The sequence below is a fragment of the Dipodomys merriami genome, unplaced genomic scaffold, assembly GCF_024711535.1.
Source record: "Dipodomys merriami isolate MVZ:Mamm:240054 unplaced genomic scaffold, mDipMer1.0.p SCAF_20, whole genome shotgun sequence".
Classification (NCBI taxonomy): domain Eukaryota; kingdom Metazoa; phylum Chordata; class Mammalia; order Rodentia; family Heteromyidae; genus Dipodomys; species Dipodomys merriami.
Genome location: NW_027203382.1, coordinates 23,457,501 through 23,483,560, shown reverse-complemented (window position 1 = coordinate 23,483,560; position 26,060 = coordinate 23,457,501). Strand labels below are relative to the sequence as shown.

General features: G+C 35.8%; 1 protein-coding gene across 1 annotated transcript in view; it reads right to left on the bottom strand.

Moving 5' to 3' along the window:
- Positions 1-2,868: 2,868 nt before the first annotated feature.
- The window catches only part of Tbca (tubulin folding cofactor A), a 54,653-nt gene continuing 31,461 nt past the window's right edge, over positions 2,869-26,060 (bottom strand). Inside the window, exons 2-4 of the mRNA XM_070031217.1 lie at positions 13,635-13,740; positions 6,852-6,938; positions 2,869-3,177 (exon numbers count right to left, since the gene is read on the bottom strand). Coding sequence (XP_069887318.1) covers positions 3,097-3,177; positions 6,852-6,938; positions 13,635-13,740 — 274 coding nt within the window. The 3' untranslated portion in view covers positions 2,869-3,096. The remainder of the gene's footprint in view (positions 3,178-6,851; positions 6,939-13,634; positions 13,741-26,060) is intronic.

The following is a 26,060-nucleotide window of genomic DNA, read 5'->3' as shown; positions in this document are numbered from 1 at the left end:
TATTTGAGAAAGTTCTGGGTGGTAGGTCTTCAACGTATCTTTTTGGGTCACATAACTCAACCCATAATGGTTCTAAATATTTTATAAGTACTCAAGTTAACTTCTTGAGGACTCTATTGTGTGCTCCTAGTACATATCATCTGCATCTCATGAAAATGATGCCTCTTTTCCAGTATTTACTTCTCATTTATTGCTCTTAATGTGAATCTCATTGGCTAGCACATTATTATACCCAATCAACAAGTATTCATGATCTTAAAATTTGAATCTGATTACTATCAGAGTAGAAACTATTTGCAATTCTTATGCAAACCACGTGTTTTGGTTTTGTGGGGATATTTTTGCTTATTAATTTCAAAGAGCTTCGTGCATTAAGTCTTAACCTTTATGGCCTATTGAAAATATTTTACACTCAAAACTTTGAAAGGACCTTGTCAACTACCCAGTAGCTAATATAAAGCATAAAAGCTATAGAGCTACTGTACTATGACACCTTTCTGTGCAAGTCAGTAAACAATTAGCATACTGTAAGAATAGGAAGACCAATAGTGGAGTACAATGCAGATTTTCATGAAGCACTCTTGAAAATTTCAAGTACGCTAATAATTTGTTTCACAGTATACTATTTATAATGCCAGTTTCTTCTCAGCTATAGCACTCAAAGGAGCTTCAAGAACTAAATGATCTGATTAACCCTTTGAATGCTTCATAGCTCTTGTTCTCATATGCATACTAAGTTTCCACTGACATTTAAATTTCCTCATCAAAAAAGCAATTAATCTGTCCTTGGTTTATCTAAATGACTAAATAAGATTTATAGAATACATCCTTATAAATTTGATAGGATTTTACAAAAGCCAAGTCATGTAATGAAGTTTGCAAAGTGATTTAGACAAGTTTGACTGATCTATTTTGTAAGATATTCAGTGCACAAGCACAGGAGTAAAAACATTTAAAAATACTATACTTTTGAATGTTGCTGACCAGAGTTGAGAAATGTTAAATGATTATGATTTGTTTTAAAGCACTCAAAATAAGCACATGCTTACTTTGGCAGTATATATTCCTCCTCCCCATAAATTCTATTCCTTCCCAAGGAACTCCTTACATGGTATATGATAGAATAAACAACACTTAGTTCTATTTTATTTTTTTGGTCAGTTGTGGGGCTTGAATCTGGGCCTGGACACTGTCTCTAAGCTCTTCAGCTTAAGGCTAGTGTGCTACTTGAGCTACAATGCTACTTCCGGCTTTTTCTGCTTATGTGGTGCTAAGCAATTGAACCTAGAGCTTCATGCATGCAAGGCAAGCACTCTACCACTGAGCCACCTTCCCAGTTAATTGGAGACAAAAGTATCACGGACTTTTCTGCCCAGGCTGGCTTTGAGCCACGATCCTCAGATCTCAACCTCCTGGGTAGCTAGTATTATAGGTGTGAGCCACCGGCGCCCAGCTTGGTTCTAGTTCCTGGACTATGTAAAAATATACTTCAGTACTGGAGTCTGAACTCAAGTGTCTTGGGTTTGCTAAATGGGTGCTCGTCCACTTGAGTCATGCCCCTAACCATAGTTCTTGGGATATTAATACTCAGAACAAAGTAATGCTGAATTCGTTAGTTTTGAATTCATTAATTTTAATTTGAAGATTTCACTTCCAGAATCAACAAAAAGCCATACTGAAGGTGTTACTCAAGTGGCAGAGTGCTAGTCAAGCAAGAGCAAACACAAGGCTCCGAATTCAAACCCTGGTACTGATCAAAGAAAGTTTCATTTTTTAAAAAAGACACTTCTATTTTCTAATATTGAGCTTTAGTACTTAGTACTAATCTTTACACTGAGCCTATAGGGTTTTTCTTTTTGGTTCCAGATATGGAGCTTGAACTAAGGGACTGGGCACTATTTCTGAGGTTGTTTTTTTTTCAAAGCTAGCACTCTACCATTTGAGGCACAGGTCCCATTTCTGGCTTTTTGGTTGTTAACTAGAGATGAGAATCTCACATATTTTCCTGCTATGGCTGGCTTTGAACTGAGATCCTCAGATCTCAGCCTCCTGAATAGGTAAAATTAAAGGCATGAACCACTAGCACATGGCTCTATTTATAGTTTTCACTTTCTCAATTCTTCCTCTCTCTACCACAAATACTTTTAACATGGCATGTAGTAAGTTATGAATTGAACATGTTATCCTTGAAGTAATTTGGGTATTTGTAAATAAGATTTTATTTCAGTAGGATCTGAATAGGAAGGATACAGTGGTTATTACCCACTGGCACCCAGCTATTACTACTTTTAAAATATAATTCAATTATTAACTGTTTATTTGACTCTTACTTGAAGACCCAATAGTTTGCATTTCCTGTATAAATTTACCTTCTGGAAAAGTTTTCTCATCAATCAGGTTTTATTAATGGACATGTTACACTTCCATTGTGAGAGAATAAATATTCAAGGACTTACTACCCCCTGAGAGTTCTCTTATTCTTATTGGGGAACTGAATTCTACTAAAAATATTGTTTAAAATTTAGGTTTTTTTTTTTTTTTTGGTCAGCCGTGGGGCTTGAACTCTGGGCCTGGGCACTGTCCCTCAGCTCTTCAGCTCAAGGCGAGCGCTCTACCACTTGAGCTACAGCGCTACTTCTGGTTTTTCTGGTGGTTATTGGAGATAGGAGTCTCACGGTCTCTCCTGCCCGGGCTGGCTTTGAACCGAGATCCTCAGATCTCAGCCTCCTGAGTAGCTAGGATTACAGGCGTGAGCCACCAGCGCCCGGCGTTAAAATTTAGGTATTTTTTAAACAAAAAAAATCCTATTTCTAATTCAACTCATGCTCATGAAGCAAAATATTTAATTATCAGATAAACACTACCAGATTTTATTTGCCAAAATGTTTAATGTTTGATAAAAGGTTAATTAAAATTTTGCAAAATATGAAATAATCAGTTTTATTAGCTGAAATCATTACTAACATTAAAATATGCAAAAAAGATACAAGTTAAAATATCACAATCTCATACAATTAAACATACAGCAGTGTTTAAAAACAATGAATTGTAGAATGGACCCCAAGATTTAATGCAAACGCACTGTACACACAAGTTTCAGGCTTCTAACTTCACTGAATCCAGTACAGAACGTGCTTCTTTATATTCCTCAGCTTCTTCCAAGTCTTTCTCACTTTCCTAAAAAAGGAATATAATAACACAATTATGTCTACCATTCTCAAATTTCAGTTCTTCAATATTTACTAAAATACTACAAACCATTTAAGGTAAATAACTAAAGAATTGAAAGAAAGCATCCCAAACTTCTTGTAAATATGCCACATTCATTCCTTCTTTACAGGAAAAGGAAGGCACCAGATGAGGTTTGGTTTCTCTAAATATTCTCATAATCTGATATAAGTTAATAACATAGCTGTCTAAAGGTATTGGTGTTAACTCAATAAAAATCAAAATTTTTTTTGGGTCAGTCATGGGGCTTGAACTCTGGGCTTGGGTGCTGTCCTGAGTTCTTCAGCTCCAGGTTAGTGCTCAACCAACTTGAGCTACAGTGCTACTTCTGGTTTTCTGGTGGTAATTAGAGATAAGAGTCTCACAGACTTTCCTGCCGGGATCCTCATCTGCCATCAGTGCCCAGCTAACCAAAGAAATTTTTAAAGAAAATTTCAATTCTTTGTCAACTTCATCATACAAGATATTTTTATTATGATAGATTAAAAATCAAAGTAGAAGATTTGCTAATGTTTTACTATTAAAATATGCTCCAAAATAATGATTCAACTACTTGTAACATCAAAGGTGGCTATTAGTACCACATTAGAGTTAAATACAACCTTGAAATTGGAATTAGAAAAACAAATTTTCTCTTTGTTAAACAAATCCTTTGTTAACACTAAAGGAATCAAACTGCTAACACCTTTTATTCTTTGATATTTAAAGACTGAGGTGTTCATTGTTGTTGCTTGTTGTTGATGGTCATAGGGTTGAACTCAGGGTATTGGCGCTGTCCCTGAGCTCTTTTGCAAAAGGCTAATGCTCTATGAGTTTGAGTTACATCTCCACTTCCAGTTTTCTGGTGGCTAATTGGAGATAAAAAATCTCATGGAAGAACTGGGGAGGTGGCTCAGTGGTAGAGTGCTTGCCTTGCATGCATGAGGCCCTAGGTTCGATTCCTCAGCACCACAATAGCAGAAAAAACAGGAAGTGGTGCTGTGGCTCAAGTAGTAGAACGAGCACTAGTCTTAAGCTGAAGAGCTGAGAGACAGCGCCCAGGCTCACAGTTTAGGCCCCATGACCGACCAAAAAAAAAAAAAAAAATCATGGACTTTCCTGCCCAGGCTGGCTTTGAACTGTGATCCTCAGTTCTTAGCCTCCTGAGTAGTTAGGGTTACAGGTATGAGCCACCAGTGCCCAGTCTAAGGGTTTTTATTTTTATTTTTGGCCAGTTCTAGGGCCTAATCACTGTTCCTGAGCTTCTTTTGCTTAAGGCTAGCACTCTACCATTTGAGCCACATCACCACTTTGGGCCTTTTCTGTTTATATGGTACTAAGGAATTGAACCCAGGGCTTCATGCATACTAGGGCAAGCATTCTACCACTAAGCCACATTCCCAACCCAGCCTAAGTTTTTTTAATGAGATTGACAGGAAATTGAAACATTTGATTAATAGTAAAAGACAAAAAAAATCATCCAAATTATTATGCACAGGAAATTGTATTTTTAACGAAAGTATTGTAGGACAATAGAAGATGGAGGTGGTTACAAAGAAGAGAGAAAAAGATATATGTATATTTAATATAGACACTTAAAGTAAGCCTAGTGTTACTGATAAGCTTATGTGTTGAATCCTAGCTACTTAGAAGACAAAGACCTAGAAGATTAAGTTTGAAGCTAACAGATAACTGTCCATCTCCAAAGCCAAACAGAAAAGTGTCCATCTCCAATTAACCAGCAAAATGTTGGACTAGAGGTATTCACATGATCAAGTATGAAAGCTATGAGCAAGCAAGTCATGCAATGATATGAAGCTCTGGGTTCAAGCACAAGTACTGGCAGGTGTGTGTGTGTGTGTGTGTGTGTGTGTGTGTTCATGCACACACACATACAAACTTAAAGCAGAAGAACTGACACTTCGTTGAACTCAGGATATAGGAAAGAATTTCTTAAACCTGCACATTATACCTTAAAAGTGCCTTTATTTTGTCAGTAAATACAAGCTTATTGAGACTAGAGATGGTTGAATAAATCCTCACATGAAAATATATTACCCCAAAGACATTATTTTGTCAAGTAATATGTACTTTTCTCCCCCCAGCCACCAGGATTTATGAGAGAAAAAAATGCATTTAAAATGGTAGGAATACAAATGCTGTTTCTGTATAGTATTTTAACACTGATTATATTTATCCTACTTCATTTATCCTCTAAAATCCACAGCTTCTTTTGTGGCTGTTAAGAACAAACAATGCTGCCTTAAGAGTTATTTATAAAGTTCTATGCCAAAATTACAAGATAAACATTTTCCCCTACAGATTTAGTCTCAATTATGATGAAAAATAAAATCTCATTCTCTTTCACAGTACATATCATAATGAAAAGTACTTATAGAAGGGAACCAAATAGCTGCAAGATTAGCTCACAAGACACTAATGATATACAATAAGGAAATGTAAGAATTCGATCAAATACCAACAATAGCTTGTATATAATATTGTGCTTTTTTTTCTAACTATTAATACAACCACCTCCAAGGTCATGAGGGGATTACAATGCTCAAGGCTAGGGCTCTACCACTTGAGCCACAGAGTCACTCCCATCTTTCAAATGAAGACCCAAATTAATTCAAACATTTGATCTTTTTAAATTTCAAAGATGTGTCAAAAAAGCTTTATGCATAAACCAAGTAATTTGATACTGCCTGACCATATCAGTACTATACATACTTATCTTAATTCAAATATTGAACTAATAAAGTTTAAATAAAAATACTATCATCTTTAATGGAGTCAAAATTCAAAACAAAACCCATTAATTCTTTATTTTTATTTTTGTAAAAATGTTGTACAGAGGGGTTACAGTTACATGAGTAGGGTAATCAGTACCTTTCATAGTGAGCATTGTTACCTCCTCCTTTATTTTCCCCCTATCATCACTTCCCTCCTCAACTCCCCAACTCCTCCCACGCCCCCCCCCCCTGACATTGTAAAGTTCATTTTCAATATAGTGTCCTGTACATCTCATCACAATGGGTCAGCCTGCATCCTCATTTAAAAGCGTTCTGCAATATCCCTTCCCCTCCCCAAATTACAAAAATATATATACAAGGTGCTGAGCACCAGCATCAACTCCAGTGAAAACAGAGTTTACACCATGGGGGAAGAACATACAATAGAAACAAAAAGAATCACATAGTGCATTGTAAGGACATTAAAAACACTAGCAAGAAACAGAAAAAGAAAAAAAAATGCTGGTATATAGGACCAGTGAATTAAATTTTCTCCAATTAGTTATCAGTGTTTATAATATTTAAGGTATCAGCCCTCCATGTAGTAAACTGAAAAGAATTTTAAATACAAGACAGAAGCCAGGCACCAGTGGCTCACACCTCTAATCTGAGGAATGTGGTTCAAAGCCAGCCCAGGCAGAAAAGTATGTGAGACTCATCTCCAATAAACCACCAGAAAACTGGAAGTAGTGCTGTGGCTCGAGTGGTAGAGCACTCGCCTTGAGCTGAATGAAAAGCTCAGCGACAGTACCCGGGCTCAGAGTTCAAGCCTCATAACTGACCAAAAAAAACCAAAAACCAAAAACCCAAACAAACAAACAAAAAAACAAGACAGAAGTGTTTACTTACTAGTATCTGCTGAAGATCGGTATATGCAGCTTCTAACCTGCGTTGGCAATCTGGGATCATCATCCGAGACTCTTGAAGTATTTCTGCCTATAATGAGATCTCTGTGAGATATGCAGACATAATAGAACTTACATGTTCTGTGAGATATGTAGACATGACAGAACTTAGCTCAGACCCTAGCAAAGATGATTAAGAGGAAACATGAAAAAAAAGATTGGTAAGTGCCTCAATATTTTAATTTAAACTGTTCATGAGAAGTTAGGTTATCATACTATGAAGTCAACAAAGTATAAGCTCTAAACTTGTATTAGAGTTTTTTTTTTTAAGTTTTGTTCTTAGTAATCATCTCATGGTAAATGAAAACTAACTGGAAAAGCTTTTTTTATAGAACATTTATTTTAAAAGGCTATTTAAAATAAACTATTTTCCCTGCTGTTACAAAGCACCTTTATCCAAAATGGGATCAGCTGGTTATATAAATATCTCCTGCATCTTTTCAGTAATAAAGAAAAACAGTGTTCAGATAATATCACAAGGAGATAATTACTGCATGAAAAAAGTTATTGAGTTATTGATCACATCATGTGCACACTGCAGGGGGTTCTCACTGAAAGGCAGAGGTAAAGAAAAATGAAAAGCCAAGACCAGCAGGTTCGTATTTTTGATGCTTATCATGCATAAAAAGTTATTACTTATCCATGTGCTTCATTTTAGGAGAAAGATTATTCTCTCCATGCAGTTTGAGCCAAATTACTAATGTGGCACCCTTTGAATGTGAACTTCTTGCTATTTCTCCTGAAGACAAACTACAGAATTAAACACAGGCATATTTATTACCGGCAAATTTTTTTGTGTCTTAAAGTCTACCATTCAAAGCTGGTCTATAATACAACAAGTTATAAAAGAAAAAAAAAACAAATCAGTAACTGGAAAATCTAATCAATACAGTTAGTGTCTGATGTCGGACCTAAAATATGACTTTTTTTTTTTAAGTAGCAAGCAGCTTTATTTCCTTAAACTTAAGTTATTTAATCAAGTAACTAAAGAGAAATGGGTATAAAACTTGGACCATAACTAAGACTATCTAGCTCAAATAAAAGAAAGGAAAAGGCATCATTTGGTACCAATAATGCTGTAATATAATAAAACCTTACAAAGTCCTGGCATCTTTACCCTTTCTCCATCAGTTCTGTCAAAGCTCACAATATAGACAAAAGTGATAATATACAAGGATTGTCCTTTATCCACATCAGTTTGCTCAGGTGGAAAGTACTAGATTAGTCAACTTGTAATCTTTAAGATGGACTGAAACTTCAAACAGGATCATGACTTAATTTGCAGATTAAATAAACATGTAATTGATGACACTAAATTATTTTTACATACCTGTTGAATTATTTTTACATATCTTTTTGAATATGTGTGAAAAATAAGTGAGTGACATCAACATTTCAGGTTTTCTCACCTATGGAATTTTTTAGAATAGCTTATAGATGAAATGAATAAAAGAATAAGGTAAAAATGTACACTTACACAAATTTTTAAAGTTTTATTGTTGGTGAAACAAACTAAGTATTATCCAAAATAACTTCTATTCATTATTATTCTATTATTACATAGTAAAATATTCAATTAGTCTATGAAAATATAAGGGGCAAGAGTTCAGTCTCCTATAGTCCACCTAATTTATTCAAGAAATTTACATTCATCTCTTCATATCTAAGGATTTATACCTGCAAATTCAACTAACAGTGGACTGAACAATTTAAAGTGAAAAGCATCTGTATTGAATCTGCACAGAATTTTTTGTCATTATTTCTTAAACACAGTATAACAACTACTTACAAGCATCTACATTCTGTTAGGTATTGTAAAAAATCTATAGATGATTTAAAATAAGCAGGAAGATGTGTGTGTGTGTATATATATATATATATATATATATATATATATATATATATTTGTATACAAATATTATGTCACTGTATGTTAAAGCCCTGAACATCAAGTCCTGGAGCCAATCCCTTATAGATATCAAGGGATGACTGCATATCTAAAGGGTGCCCACACAGGAAACACAAAAGATTTAAAAAAAAAAAATACACATCTGCCATTGCTTCAAGAAGACCATGACAAAGAAAGCCATAGGAACAGAAGCATTTGGATACCATTAACCACATTAATCACATCCCCATCAAAGCTACAAATCGTATTTTACCTTGTAGCAATGCATTACAACGATCAAAGACTTTGTCTTCAAAATGATAAGCAAAAAGCAGTGCTAGAGGTGTGGCTCAAGTGGTAGAGCAGCAAGTAAGTCAGTCAAGTTCAAACCTCAGTACTCTATTCCCCAAAAGGATAGTATACATGATTATTATACTGTGAAGATCCCTCAAAAATACTTAACTATGTGAATATTATTCTTTCAATATATCACTCCTGGAAGAGAGATATTAAATTATTCATGAGAAGTCTTAAGTAAAATCAAGAACTTGATCATTAACCAGGGGCTGGTTACAATATCCATAAACTCTATGTTAATAATCCATAGACATTCTAACAATGGATATCTGCTGCCTCTTAAACCATGGTAATAGTATTAGTTTGCTAGACTGAGATCTAGAGTTATCCACAGATTACTAGAATAATGGCTAAGACTTTTGTTTTATATGGTGGTAGAGTGTTAATGTGCTCACATGTGAAGAAATCTATTTGTCTTGTGTTTTATAGTCGGCTGAATCCAATGGGTCAACTGTCTTAATGTAAATGGTACAACTATACCAGTTAGAAGATAGATTATTAATTGGTTAGACTCAACCATAATCTATCTATAAGAAATTTACTTCAAACATAATGAAATAGATGTGAAAGGATGGGAAAAGATATATTTCATGAAAACATTGAAAATATTTAAAAAAGCCCCACTGGCTATTTTAATATTAGATAAATTAGAGCAAAATATAATTCATAAAAAATAAGCAAAATTAAAAAATGTAAGTTAGTAACCAAGTGATGTTATAAGGATCACTTGATCAAGAAAATATGGTGATCTGATATGTGTATGCACTAAACAATGGAGTTTCAAAATGCCTAAAACAAAAGCTTGACAAAACTAATGAAGAAGCAGACAAATCCATATAAATTTATATATAGTTGAAGAATTCAATATTCCATTTTTAGCAATTGATAAGCATATCAGACAAAAATCAACGTTTTTTTGGATACCACCACAAACCAACAAGCTCTAAGTGACATTTACAAAATTCTAAGAAAGCAAAAATATATATGACTCTAAATACCTATGAAATACCTATAGGTAAAAAAACAAAAAAAAAATTAAAAACCTCAATAAATTTAAAAGAACTGATCATAACAGATTATAATGGAAAGACAGACGGAAAAACTTCCAATTATTCATTCATCAAGACATTTCTAAGTAACTCAGGGGGCCAATAAGCAAGTCTTCTCTACATTTGTAACACAAAAAGACATGTGAGGATTGTGGTTCAAAGCCAGCTCAGGAAGACAAATCTGAGAGAATCTTATGTTCAATTAACTAGCAAAAAGGAAGAATTGGAGAAAAGGCTCAAGTGATAGAACACCAACAGAGTGAAAAAGCCACACTGAAGCACTAACCCGTGTCTGAACCCTAGTACAAGCATAACAAAAAAAGCAAAATATACTCAAAACAAGCAGAGGAATTAAATAACAGTATAAATAAAGTACAATTCAATAAAATTACAAATAGGAAAACTAGTGAGAAAACTTAATGGAATAAAAGTAATGAAACAAAAAATTGATACTTTAGTAAGATAAAGTAAGGTGGCACAAATCACCAAAAATAGTACCAAAATGGAGGTCCTACAGCCACTACCAGGGAAAAAAAATACTAGGAATAATTACTTTTCATAATGCTCATAAATAACTTAGAACCAATAAACTAACTCCTCAAAAATTTGTAAACCACCAAAACTCAAACAAATATCCTAAATAGCCTTAAAATCCTTAAGGAAATTGAAAATGTATTCTGAAACAGCCTGGAGAAAAAAAATTCTCTCAGTCCAGATAGTTTCCTTAGATAACTCTCAGCCCAGATAATTTCATTAGATAATTCTACCAAATACATAAAGAATTCACATGAATTCATACAAATTCTTCAAGGAAACCAAGAGAGGAATAACACGTTCCAACTAATTAAATGAGACCAGTATTTATCTAACACCCAATCAGATAGACAATATTAAAACAAACAAAAACTTCCCAAAATAAAACAACAAAAAACTAGGTGCAACTGCACATGCCTGGAATTGAGGCACTCAGGAAAGAGACAAGAGTATTAGAAGTTCAAGGCTAGCCACTGTTACATAGGATACCTTGTTGCAAACAAAATGAAAACCACTATTTCTCACATATGTAGTGAGGAAAACTCTCAACAAAATGTTGGCAATGTATCTATCAATATATAAAAATAGTCAAATTCTATGATCAAATGAAACATGCCAGGTATTCAAGACACAATGCATATCATCAGAAATATTAACAAGTCAAAGAACAAAACTCAAATAATCAAATAATACAGAAAAATAGGAGTTGACAAAAATCAACCAACCAGGCTAGGAATGTGGCTTAGTAGTAGAGTGCTTGCCTAGCACGCATGAAGCCCTCAGTACCACATAAACAGAAAAAGCCAGAAGTGGCACTGGGACTCAAGTGATAAAGTGCTAGCCTTGAAGTTCAGAGACAGTGCTTAGGCCCTGAGTTCAAGATCTAGGACAGGAAAGAAAAAAAAAAAAATCAACCAACCATTAATGGCAAAGCACTCAGCCAAGCAGGAACTTCTTTAACCAGAAAAAGCCCATAAACAGAAATGGACAGCTAAAAAAGTCTGAATGCTTTCTGCAGAAGATTGAGAACAATGTAAGGATGTCTATTCTCACTTTTCTTTTTTTTTTGGGTCCGGTCGTGGGGACTGAACTCTGGGCCTGGGCACTGTCCCTCAGCTCTTCAGCTCAAGGCTAGCGCTCTACCACTTGAACCACAGCGCCACTTCCAGCCTTTTTTTTCCCTGCTTATGTGGTGCTGAGGAATCGAACCCAGAGCCTCATGTATGCAAGGCAAGCACTCTACCACTGAGCCATTTCCCAGCCCCCACTATTTTTTTTTTTTTATGAGGCTTGAACTCAGGGCCTGGGCACTGTCCCTGAGCTTTTTTGCTCAGTCCTAGTGTTCTACCACTTTGAGCCACAGCTCCACTTCCAGTTTTGGAGTGGTTAACTGGACGTAAAGTGTCTCACAGACTTTCCTGCCCAAGCTGGCTTTGAACCATAATCTTCAGATCTTAGCACTATCTTCAGATCTTAGCCTGAGTGGCTAGGATTATAGACGTGAGCTACCAGCACCTGGCTATTCTCACTATTCTTATTCAGTATAGTATTGTAAGTGTAGCCAGCAGTCGGTTAAGAAAGTAAAATAGAAGATCACAGATTGGAAATGAAGATGGGAAAAAAAAAGAAATGAAATTTTATTTGTTAGTACTGGGGCTCTCGCTTGGCTTTTTCACTCTACCACTGATCCTTAACTCCAACTGGCTTTTTGTCTGCTTGGGCTGATTCTAAATCTTGATCCTCAGTTGTCAACCTCCTAATTAGCTAGGATTATAGACATGAGCTGCCAGCAATTGGTGAAAAAAAGATTTTTAAAAAATTAAGTATGTGGGGCTGGGAAGGTGGCTTAGTGGTAGAGTGCTTGCCTCGCATGCATGAGGCCCTGGTTTCAATTCCTAAGCAACACATGAGCAGAAAATGCTGGAAGTGGCACTGTGGCTCAAGTAGTGGAGTGCTAACCTTGGGCCCAAGAGCTGAGGCACAGCCCCACGACTGACCAAAAAAAAAAAAAATTAAGTATGTGTTTAAAAAAGATTAAGAAATAATGGTGGCAAAACAGGAAGAAAACCTGGAGTCTGCTTCTATCAATGTTTCTGTCCCAATAAAAGAATGCTTCCATAACAAAGTGATTACTTGTTTCAAATGCAGAAGTATGTAAGGTAAGTACAGAGGAATGATGACAGCAACACTGACAGTTATGACCAGGGCTAAGGCACACAATCCCTCTTCTGGAAAGGAAGACAGTACATTTTGTGGCAGAAATATGGGTTTCCTGACAGCTCCCATTTTTTCCAGGAATTATGAAGCAACTGTCAGCTAAGAGTGAACATTCAATAATGCTATGATGGAAAATAGAAAGTGTTACAGAAGCATAATTTAGTGTAGAGATGGGTAGTGTAGGTGGTCTATAGGATAAACAGGTTCTTCAAGAACAGAGAAAGGAGTTGGATGAACATACCAGGTATGCACAAAACTTCAGGACAAAGAAGGGCAAATACAGAAAATAAAAAGGCAAAGACAAAAATGTCCAGGTAGAAAGTTTTAGGAGATGATCTGAGAGACAGAGGAGATACCCAAATCAAAACTTTGTGTACAATGCTAAGGGAAAAAAATGTATGGATGCACAATACATATTTTATTTTGGTAATCTTCACATTGGTTTGGAGAAATTATTTCTTGTTAAATGTATAAGTATACTTACTGTATGATTTAACTCATTTTTAAACATAAAGAGTTGGAAAAGCAATATAGAGCCAGAATGTGCTCAACTTCCTGCTATGTCACATAAATGCCTTAGTTGCAGCTTTCTTAGCTTACATGGGAGGTATAGAGAAGTAATAGTACCATGTCAGGTCTTTATGAAGACTACATAACTGTTACTATTAAGGTAAACTTTTACCTGTTTCTTAATGGCATAATTTTCACCATCTTCAGCTTTCATTTTTTCAATCTTTTCTTCTTGCTGTTTTGCTTCTTTTTCATACATTACTTTTTCTTTGACCAATCTATAAATAAGCCAAAAATTGTTTTAGAGAATTAGCTTTTCTCTAAAGGATATGTCACAAGAAACTACAAAAATGTAAAATACAGGTAAGTACTCAAATTGAAAGATTAGATGTGGAGGGAGAGGGGAAAACACTTTAGCCATAGATTCAACTATGCTCTTAAGTCTTGTGAGGGAAACAAGTACAATCTATGGATGCATAGTTTTAATTTTAAAATAAAAATTGCTTATCATTATATTATTTACACCAAGAAACAACATTCAAAATTACTTAGTGACATTTCTATTATTTTTTATTGATTATTTTTTCCCAAACTCTATATACATGTACTTGAAAGACTATCACCTGTAACAGCTTAGCCTATAGCTTAGCCTATACTAGGGACAAATGTCAGTATTATGCTAAGTCCAAAGAAAGGTTATTTTCAACAAAATGTGTTTAACAAGTTTTTACTATAATTTAATGTATGCCAGACTTTCCTTATACAACCAACTAGGATAATTTCAAGATGGTTCTCTTACAGACAAATAGTACAAGTAAACCAGAATTTCCTGGCAAGAAAAAGTATTCACGATCAGGGCTGGGAAGTTGGCTCAGTGGTAGAGTGCTTGCCTTGTGTGTATGAGGCCCTGGGTTCGATTCCTCAGCACAACATAAGCAGAAAAAAGCCAGAAGTGGCGCTGTGGTAGTAGGGTGCTAGCCTTGAGCTGAAGAGCTGAGGGACAGTACCCAGGCCCAGAGTTCAGCCCCCACGACCAACCAAAAAAAAAAAAAAAGTATTCATTATAAGGAAGTTTTTTGATAATAAGGAATTAATCATACAGGAACTGACATCTCAAGTGGTAGAGCACCAGTCTTGAACCAAAAAAGCCCAGGGAGAGCTTGGGCCTGAATTCCATCCCTACTATGAAAAACAAACAAAAAATAGGAATAAGTACAATACAAAGCTCTATTGACTGTCCCTTAGGTAATCAGAATCACAATAGCTCAGTCTACCTTAATTATAGTTAATCAAACTGTGTGCCCATGCGCGTGCATTAGCGTATACATACATGGCACGGTGCCTGCACCTGTCCTGGGGTTTGAACTCAGCCTGGGGCTGTTCCTGAGCTTTTTTGTTCAAGGTTATTACAACTTGAGGAACAGCTCTACTTCTGGCTTTTTGATGGTTAACTGAGATTAAGAGTCTCACAGATTTTTCCTGCTCAGGCTGGTTTGCACTGAGATCCTCAGATCTCAGTTTCCCGAATAGCTAGATTATAGATGCCTGCCTATTTATCAAAGTTTTAATTAAAAAAAAGTGTAGTCCATAAAAATCCTAAAGAAAAAATGGAAAGCTTTCTGACTCAATACATATGAAAAAAAGCTTTCTCTATTTGACTTGTTTACTTCTAGACCCATCCCATGCTGAGATATGACTTAAGAAACCCTATTTATAATGAAGTAACATTTGTGTAATAGTTTGCAATGAAGATATTTTAAAAAGGATATTTCAAAAATGCAATTGAGTTTTATATTTTAATTTATATTTAAATTTCATATTATTTGGACTGCACATAAATTTACAAATCTTTTAAGCATGTAAAAGCAAACAAGAATGAAAACTCCAAAATGCTTGGCACAGTACCTGGAAGGATTTTAAATCAAGATTTAAATTACCATATACTAAATATTAAAATGTTCTAGTTTGGAACTTTACAGTATTCAAGTGACTCACCTTCGTATCTTGTATTATTTCTATAGATGGAAGGAAATATAACAAGCCATTAACAGTACATATAATAAAATGTTGTGTGACCCTCATACACTCCTACCTGAAATATCTCCAGTGAAAAACACCAAAGTACACAGGCTCCATACAGTGATTCATACCTCAACAGAGGTTCACAGCCTGAGGCCAGCACTGGGCAAAAAACCCTAAAAGAGGGCTGGGAAGGTGGCTCAGTGGTAGAGCACTTGCCTTGCATACATGAGGCCCTGGGTTCAATTCCTCAGCACCACATAAGCAAAAAGAAAAAAAGGCCAGAAGTGGCGCTGTGGCTCACGTGGTAGAGCACTAGCCTTGAGCTGAAGAGCTGAGGGACAGCGCCCTCAGAGTTCAGGCCCCACAACCGGACCCCAAAAAACAAAAAACAAAAACAAACAAAAAAACCTAAAAGACCCTACCTGAAAAGTAAGGAAAGCAATCAAGCATGAGGCCAAGTTCAAACTCTAGTAATCCCAACCCCCAAATGAAAAGTACAAAGTATAAAACAGAGTATAAGTTCTATGCTGTCAAAATACAAACAAAAAGGACGCTAAAGAAACAAATAACGTAAGAACATGTGGAATTGTCATTTAGGGAAAGGGAGATGAGTTAGAGTGGGGAAATCTTTATTTTGTACTCAATAAAGTGTAAGATTTTCCCCTATGTAAAAATATTGTTTTCATTTAAAAGGGGGATACTAAGATTAACCAGCACAGTGGCTCATACTTGTAATCCTAGAATCCTAGTTACTCCAGCGGTGGAGGTTAGAAAGACTGCAGTTTAAGATCAATCCAGGCAAAAGTTTGAGACCGTCTCTGAACCAATACCTAAACTAATAAAACTTAGGCAAAGTAGAAGTATAAATAGGAGAATTATGGTCTAGACTGGTCAGTGGAAGTACAAACAGGAGAATTACAGTCTAGACTGGCCAAATATGAAAGACCTTATCTGAAAAACAAAAAAGTAAAGGGGGCTAGAGGTTAGCTTAAAATGGTAGACCACCTGCCTAGCAAGGATAAAGTCCAGAGGTCCAACCCTATTATTGCTGAGCCAGAGCCAGACACCTTAATTTTAATTTAGAAGTTTGCCATATACCCACCCGTCCTCCTTGGAAATTTGTTACTAATTTCCTGGAATAGATATTCAAATTGGTCAGGTATTAGTGGATTACTTTTGTAACCCTTGCCACTCAGGAGGCTAAGATCCAAGATTGAGGTTTGAGGACAGTAGAAAAGTTCAACAGTCTCCAGCTAAATTATTGCCAGTAAAAAGCAGGACTGGAGGTATAGTTCAAGTAATAGCCAGCCTACCAAGCATAAGGCCCTGATTATCCTAGTACTGCACATCCCCGCCTGCCAAAAAAAAAAAAAAAAAAAAAGATTCAAATGGAAAGATACAGAATAGGTATAGTTCTCTAAGGACTAATCTGCTGTTTTGTAAGATTTAAAGGTGATGAAAACATTTACATTTTTAAATGGTTAAGGGTTACTGAGGCCTGATGTGGAAGACTTTCACTTAACTTTAACCACTACTTAACTGTCTTAGCATTTTCTATACTACACTGAGGCTGGTTTACCTGCTAACTCTGCAGTTGCTTGAAGGCAGGATTAGGTAATATTCATATTGTATTCTTCACATTTCACATATTGTAGGTATTCGCTGTAAGTTGAATGAATTAAAAAGTGAATCTTTAGACTTTCTAGTCTTTTAATATTTTCAGATTAAAAAGCTATATAAAACAATTCTGTTGTGAAATAAGTGATTTTCAGTAACTGAGAAGAATAATGTGGTTTTTGAGGAAGTATACAATAGAGAGTGTACGCCTAGTCCAGGTCCATAGATATTTGCACTAATGATCCTAGTCATCCTATTCCATTGTGCTTCTCTATGAAAAATAGCAGCAATGGCTCCAGCAAAACTAAAGATACTGTCTAACTACATGTCACATTTAGCAAGTAATGGTACTGAATATTTACATGGTTACTGAAATATCAAAACAAAAGTTTTTGTTTAAAAAGGTCCTATTTTGCCAGGCATTAACGGCTCATGTCTGGAATCCTAGCTACTTAAGAGAATGAGACCTGAGGATCACTGTTTGAAGCCAGCCCAGGCCTGAAATTCCATGGTACTCATTTCTAATTAACCACCCAGAAAACCAGAAGTGGTGCTATAGCTCAAAGGGGTAGAGAGCCTAGCCTTGAGCAAAAGAGCTCAGGTACAGAGCCCAGGCCCTAAGTTCAAGCCCTATGACCAGAAAAAAAAAAAAGTCATATTTTGCCAGGCGCTGTAATCCTAGTTACTCAGGAAGCTGAGATCTGAGGACTGCTGTTCAAAGCTATCCCAGGCAGAAAAGTTCCTGAGACTCTTACCTCCAATAAACTACTCAGAAAAAGCCAGAAGTAGTGTTATGGCTCAAGTGGTAGAATACTAGTCTTTGAGGAAAAGAAGCTCAGGGACAGCACCAGGTTCAGAGTTCAAGTCCCAGGATCAGTTTAAAAAAAAAAAAAAAAAAAGGAAGAAAAATGGAAAAGTTTCCAGTCAAGCAGCAAAAATCAATGCATGGACAACACATTATACAATGCTGGAATTACAGTTGCTGCAACACATTTCATAGTACTGACATGACATCTTATTAAGTATTATCCTAGTGAACACTTAGATCGTTCTCATAGTTATAACACTCATGAATACCTTTACTTATAAATTTGGGGGCTATGTGCTATGCTTTATATTTGATATGATCCTCAAAGGCTAATGTATTCAATGCTTGGTTGCCAACTGAAAGGGTTTGGAAAGTGATTGGGTCACTTCATTACAGGTTAAACCACTGATGGATTCATAATTTGTTGGGATTTTCAAATTATGGGAAGCAGGAGATATGATACCTGGTTAGAAGAAGTAGGCCACTAGGGGTGTATCTTTGAATGTATACATTGTTCTTGGTTCCTACCCATTCCTCTGCTTCCTGGACACTCTAGGTGTGCTCCATCATACTCTTCTGTCATATATGCTCTACACCTCACCCAGGCTGAAAAAACACAGAGCCAGATGGCTATGAACTGAAATCTCTGAATCTACTATCCAAAAGAAATCCTTCCTCCTTTGTTACATCATATGCTTGAGGCAACAAACCAACAAAAACATGTAATAAACTACATATAGTCTGTGGTTTTCCTTGACTGGAAATAGTTCTTTGTCTTTCTACTTAAGTGATAAGCTACTTTTGTCATATTAATAAAAAAGAAAATACAAATATTAAAGCAATCTTGTTTCAGTCCATGATTTGATAAAACATTTTAAATAGCAAGCCGAATTTCACCATTTAGAAAGCTTACACTGACTGGGGCTGAGAAGGTGGCACTTGCCTTGCATGCATGAGGCCCTGGGTTCGATTCCTCAGCACCACATACGCAAAAAGAAAAAAGCCAGAAGTGGTGCTATGGCTCAAGTGGTAGAGCACTAGCCTTGAGCTGAAGAGCTGAGGGACAGCACCTAGGCCCAGAGTTCAGGCCCCACGACTGGACCCCTCCTCGCCCCCCTCCCCCGCCCAAAAAAGCTTACACTAAAAAGAAAAATAAGGAAAATGAAACAGTAAAAGACAAATTGGGGAATGGTTCATTATATGAACAATAAGAGTTGTACAGAAAAATAAAAAGCATATTTCTTTTCTTTTTTTGGTCAGTTATGGTGCTTGAACTCTGGGCCTGGGTGCTGTCCCTGAGCTCAAGGTAAGCACTCTACCACTTAAGCCACAGCGCCACTTCCGGTTTTCAAGTAGTTAATTTGAATTAAGAGTCTGATGGACTTTCCTGCTCTGGCTGGCTTTGAAGTGATCCTCAGTTCTCTGCCTCCTGAGTAGCTAGGATTACAGGCATGAGCCACCAGCACCTGGCTAAAAGCATATTTTTTTAAGAATAATATTTCCCAGAGCTAGAGAAAGGCCTACCAATCTTAACATCCCAAGTACCAAAAGGCCGAGTTAAAATACAAATCTCTATCTATGTGCATTAAGAATTTTCAGAGCTCTAAGAAAATTAAAGCTTTTCAAAAGAGAAAAAATAGGACACCTATAAAAGAATCATTATATTTCATATTAACACGACATCAAAAGATGATGAAACAATAATTCAAAGTTCTGAGAGAAAATGATTTATAATCTGAATTTATAACTATAATAAATGGTGAGGGGAAAATTCATTAATTCATTAGCATTTATTGAGGGGATACTATGTGCCAGATATAACTATATATCAAGGATATAGAGGTGAAAAACTACAAATATTTGCCCCACAGCACTTTTTAGTGGAGAAATAAGACAAATAAGCAAATGTATAGCATAATAGATTGTAGTAAGTGCTAGAGAAAAAGCAATGACGGAAGACTAGCAATACAGGGTAACTATAATTTAAAACAAGGTAATCAGGAAAGGACTCTTTAAAAAAATGATATGCAAGACTTGAGACAGTAAGTCACAAGGCAACTGATGAAAGTACAGATAGGGAAAGATTTTATTTAGCTATATAGAAATTCTATATACAATGTCTATTTTCTGAAAAGTTTACTTAAGAATTATGCTAACCATCTGAAAAGCAAGAAAAGAAACCATGAAACCAAAAAGCTATGATCAACATTACATACATTTTAATGAATGGGTGGGATGGGGGAATCCTAAAATTTAAACTGTTCTGTAGGTCTGGAAGATAATCAAGTCTAAATGAGAATATTGGTGTGGGTTCATATGAGAACATGTTTAAAAAAAGAATGGAGTAGATTCTAAGAATAGAGACCATGAACTAGCTGGAAGATAACTAAGTGGTCAGGTGTTTCCTCAATTATAAAAGGGAAAACAACAAGAAAACCCCATGAGTCCTCCTCAATGTCTATGGTTGCAGTTTAAAGCTATGGTTGCAGTTTAAAGCAACTGATGAAGAAAACTGTCCATTTAACTAAGACATAAAGATAATCTCCTTTGAACGACAAAATAGAGAGATGTAATTCTATGCCATATTTAAAGTTATATAATTATAATCCTTTTATTTTCAACGTTTAGAACAGACTTACAAGTAAACCTTTCCTCATTAGAAATACTTGTTTTTTAAAGGCTAAGGAATATCTATTATTTTTCTACCTGTTCATGTTGTGCCAGGTACTAATGGCTCATGCCTCTAATCCTAGGTACTCAGGAAGCTTATATGTGAGGATCACAGTTCAAAGCCAGTCTGGCAGAAAAGTCCATTAGACTCTTACGTACAATTAACCACCAAAAAACTAGAAATGGAGCTGTGGCTCAGGTGGCAGAACACAGTCTTGAGCAAAAGAGCCAAAGGACAGTGCATAGGTTCTGAATTCAAGCCCTATGACTGATGGATAGACGGACAGACAGACACACATTCTCTCTCTCTCTCTCTCTCTCTCTCTCTCTCTCTTCCTCTCTCTCTTCCTCTCTCTCTTCCTCTCTCTCTTCCTCTCTCTCTCTCCTCTCTCTCTCCTCTCTCTCTCTCCTCTCTCTCTCTCCTCTCTCTCTCTCCTCTCTCTCTCTCCTCTCTCTCTCTCCTCTCTCTCTCTCCTCTCTCTCTTCCTCTCTCTCTCTCCTCTCTCTCTCTCCCCTCTCTCTCTTCCTCTCTCTCTTCCTCTCTCTCTTCCTCTCTCTCTTCCTCTCTCTCCTCTCTCTCTCTCTCTCTCTCTCTCTCTCTCTCTCTCTCTCTCTCTCTCTCTCTCTCTCTCTCTCTCTCTCTCTCTCTCTCTCTCTCTCTCAAACATATAATCCTAGCTACCTGGAAGGCTAAGATTAGGAGGATAGCTGTTCTAGTTCAGTAGAAAAGTCCACTAGATTCAACAGAAGTATAGTGGTGCCTATCTGTCATCCCAGCCATGATGGGATTCTAAAACAGAAGGTGTGCACTACATAGAAGCAAGAGCCTATCTCAAAAATAACCAGCAAAAGTCTGGCATCAGGCTCATGCCTATAATCCTAGCTATTCAGGATGCTGAGATCTGATAATCTTGGTTCAAAGCTATCCTGGGCAGGAAAGTCCATGAAACTCTTATCTCCAATTAACTACCAAAAAAAGCTGGAAGTGGAACTGTGGCTCAAGTGGTAGAATGCTAGGCTTGAGTGAAAAAGCTAAGGGACAGTCCCAAGCTCTGAGTTTAAATCCCAATACTGTTGCTCAGCAACAAAGTAACTGTCTACCAAGTGGAAGCCCTGGATTCAAACCACCCCTGACAAAGGAAGGATGAGGGAGGAGGAATAAGATATAAGTAGGTGGTGACCAAGTTACTTGTGATCTGCTATGAAACATCTACCATTTTGTGAAACTTTTACTACCAGTGTATTAAATTCCCTGAATTGAAACTTGTTATTTGAAACCCCTACTATAATTTCATTTATTCTGACAAAGTTCTCTTCTACTGATATTGCTGATAACAAGCTCTCCTGTCTCTAAGAACTTTGAGATTTTATTTTGTGAGAGATGAAGAATCTAATGAACAAATTTCTTGATTCTAATTCTTGTCTCTTGTTATGATTCTCTACAGCATTTTTAAAGAGTGCTTGGAACAAAACAGAACAAACAGAAGATCTATCAAAGCTTTAGAAATAAAATCTAAACTACTACATCCCATAAAACAGACTAAAAAGTAATGTTGCAAATGAAAATTAGGATGATAGAGAGGAACACTAGTGAAAAAAGCTAAGTTAAATATATGACTTCTGAGGTTTTATCATTGCTAATGATCACAACTAAATTTGTTCTTCTAAAACCAGAAGCTGTTTGGTGAGGTTCAATAGTTGCAAAACTCAAAAGAGGTAGTTATGGTATTAGTATCCTACAATATGTCATGAAATAAATATGGGAAAAACTTGAATCATTCAAGATATATTAAAATTAATATGTGATAAAGAAAAAGTAGTCAAGCTTAGGCTTGTATTCCCAGAACTTGGGAGGCTGAGACAGGATTGACAATTTGTGGACAGCTTTGGCTACAGAGATTGTTTTAAACAGGAAGAAAGAGACAAGAGCAAAGAAAAAGGAAGTGAAGGAGGGAAGGAGGAGCAGTTAACATGTAGTGATCTCTTACCATGAGCTAAGTAGTTTGCCAAAGCATGCCAAATGGGTTGTCATTTAATCCTAAAGACAATCCTATAAAATAGGTACTATTTCCACTTGAGTGAAAGTGAAATTCATGAAGCTTCAGTAACTTGTCCAAATTCTGTTACTAAGTTCCAAAGAACTATTTTATTCTAAATTCCATATCCTTAGCTACCACCAATATACTTTCAATTACTGCATTTTAAAATATTTGAAATCTGAAAAAGATTAAATGTGCTCAATTGTGTCCCACATATGCTACCTACCTACATTCCTTCAATTATTGCCTGCTAGAATACAATTTTGTTTGTAATCATCCAAGAAATAATGTCCTTCCCAAAGAAATTTATCATAAGTGCTTCTACTCCCTCTGCCAAGTGTAGTTTAGGCATGTACAGGTGAACCACTTCTGGCCAAAACTGCAGAAGGAACTCTATTGGACTTTAAGATCACTGCTCCTGAAAGGGACACAATTCCTGTTCTGTTTTGAATGTGTCACTTCTATATCACTCCTATCATTCAGGGCAGATCTGTGGGAAATCTACATTATTTATTGTTATTATAAAGGTGATATATAGAAGGTTTATAGTCACATAATTCAGATAAGGAGTACTTTCCTTTTTGAATAATGTCACTCCTTCCCTTGCTCTCTTCCAGCTTTCCCCTCCTATCCCCACTGACAAGTTGTATAGTTCATTTTCAACTTAGCCTCTAGTATCACTGCTGCATTTGTTCACCCTTTGTCCCACAATTTCTATGCCCCCTTACCTTTCCAAAGGCAGATAAACCAACAAACAAAACCAACCTTGTTTCCATTTCCTGGAGTTCATTTTGAAAAATATTATTTTATATGATAAGATACATATAGCTATTGTGTCTTTGTGATCCTCTTCTAGGAATATCCTCCTTTGGTCTCATTCTGTGTGAATAGTGCCTAAAGACTTGTATAATTTATCATGTCCCAGTGAAATCTACTTTAAAGGACAGATTACTTTAAAGTTGAGAACTCCAGTCCTTAATGATGTCACTGAACTATTGTAAATCACTCTTTTAAAGTATTATCATTAGATTCTTAATATGCTTATTGTTTCAACCACATAAAGTTTGATTTTTTTCTCTGTGCCAAAAGCACCTGAAGTGATAGGATAATTACATAATTTTACAGGTCTAGAACCAGTGTTTTTCTACTGTGGACTAATCCCAAACTGATAAAACTGAGATTGACATACTTAGAGATACCTTAGAGATGGAGAGACCTCTTTTTCTTGCCATTCATAAATACACATAAAGAATTTAAGGATTAAATACAATTCCCAATCCTCCATTATGTTAATACTGCATATAAATTTTGTGTAAAAGACTATACTTAACACTTAAAAGTTTTATGTAAAACTTTAAAGAATAATGGCCCCATGGTTCAATATCTAAACAGCACAAATAGTAAGAGGCAACTTAGACACACACACCTGCCCCCAGTCACTCAGCGACCACAATTTATTACTTGTTTTTGGCTTTCTGTGTGACCTAAATAAAAGAAAACAAATGCCCAATTTTATGGTATGTGTTATCTTTACTCGCTCATTAATCAATCCATTAAAGTTCACTAAATGCTCAAGTAGAATATATGCTTAACTATTAAGTTTAATAAATAGATCAGATAAGACATATTTTGTCAACAGCTAAAATGATGCTAGCCCAAATCAAAATTAGTATAATTTTTTAAAACTATAAATTGTAGGCAGTAACAAACCAATAAACATCAAGAATAATTAAATCCCACTAATACAAAACAAATCACTTCCCTATACCTCTAAACTGTCCCTTAAAGGTTCTGAGATATCAGTGGGATTTACAAGTGTATAAAGCCGAAAAGCCTGGGACATAATGAGTTTATGAGAAAGCAATATCCCCCTCCCATAGTCACTTTTTATCATTATAAAATGTGGTGTTTTAAATTACAAACTACTCTTGTAATTTCTGACTTCTTATCCTTTGTAACTGCTTTAGAAACATCTCTATTTAAACATCTCACTTGCAACTAAAGCACATTAGCTCATCATTTTCCCTACCCAACTTTAGCTGTTAGCTGTCAAGTGTCAAAATCTTGCTCTCAGATCTTAACAACATGGAAGTGCACTGTTGGTCAGTGGTAGAGTGCTAACCTTGAGCTGAAGAGCTCAGGGACAATGCCCAGACCCAGAGTTCAGGCCCCACGACCGACCAAAACAAACAAACAAAAAAAATTTAACCTTTTTTGCTACTAGGGACTGAAAACTATTTTTTAGTGAAGGTTTGGCTAAGTCTGAAAAGGACTGAAGAAAGTGTAACACAGGCGCATGGGGGAAAGGTGTTTTGTTTTGGGCATTGAGGTTTTTTTTTTTTTTTAAATGAAAGTTCAACTGTACAAGTACTTGATAAAGTAGGTGCAGCTTGTGAACAGTTCATGGGAAAAACTGCAGAGTTGTCTGTAAGTTTACTATGAGACAAAGTGATAGTTCCAAAGGAAAATAAAAGATTAATTCTATGTTAGATGTACTAAAACAACAAAAACCAAACTTAAAGAGTCCATAATTAGTAATACATTGGAATAAGTATATCTGCACTAGTACTGCTCATTATTTCCCAAATTGTTATATATTTATATATCTATATCTTAATCTTAGACCCACAAGGGATTGAAGACAACACATGTAAGAACATGGTGGCAAAAATATCCAAGATAATTATTCCATTCTGTGAAATAGCTGTTTGCCTGAAACATTCAAGCAGATGACAATACTATACTAATACAAACTATCCTAATTCAAATCAGCAAACTCAACATTTGAGCCATGTGACTTAATTGTCTCAATTCATAGATAATGAGTTAACATCAACTAAGATGCCTAAATTTTGTCCAGTTAGTTACAAAATAAGCCCAATTTACTCAGAGTACAACAATTATTTTACAGTCTGGCTTTCTCAATTAACCAGTACATTGTTTTAAAATGGCACATTGTGTAAAAAACCAGAACCATACCCAGGACAAAAACTATACCCTTCAGCATTTGTTTGATGAGCACTATGAGTTAGCATGTAAAACTACTTTTTATCACAGAAACAAGAAATATATGTATATATATTTCATGTTTTTTCTAGCACTTTAAGAACAGAATTTTTTGCGAATTGTTCTCTCATAGCCTTCTTTCCTGGACTGTTTCATGAGTGATTTGGTAGAATCTTTAAGGACCCAGATTGTGTGGATAAACAATATGACTACATATGGAGACAAAGTGATGCCACATTTTCCTTTCTCTAATCAACTTTAATAATTCAAGCAATAGCAGTACATTTGGAGTTGAGGTAAGACACAGTAACTAGAATTACAGCATGGTAACTCGTATGTACCTATAGGGGGAAAATCTATCCTTTACTGACTATGCAAATATTATCAAACTGCTATTGTTCACATGTGAAAACAGTTGTTTTATAAAAGAAAAGAA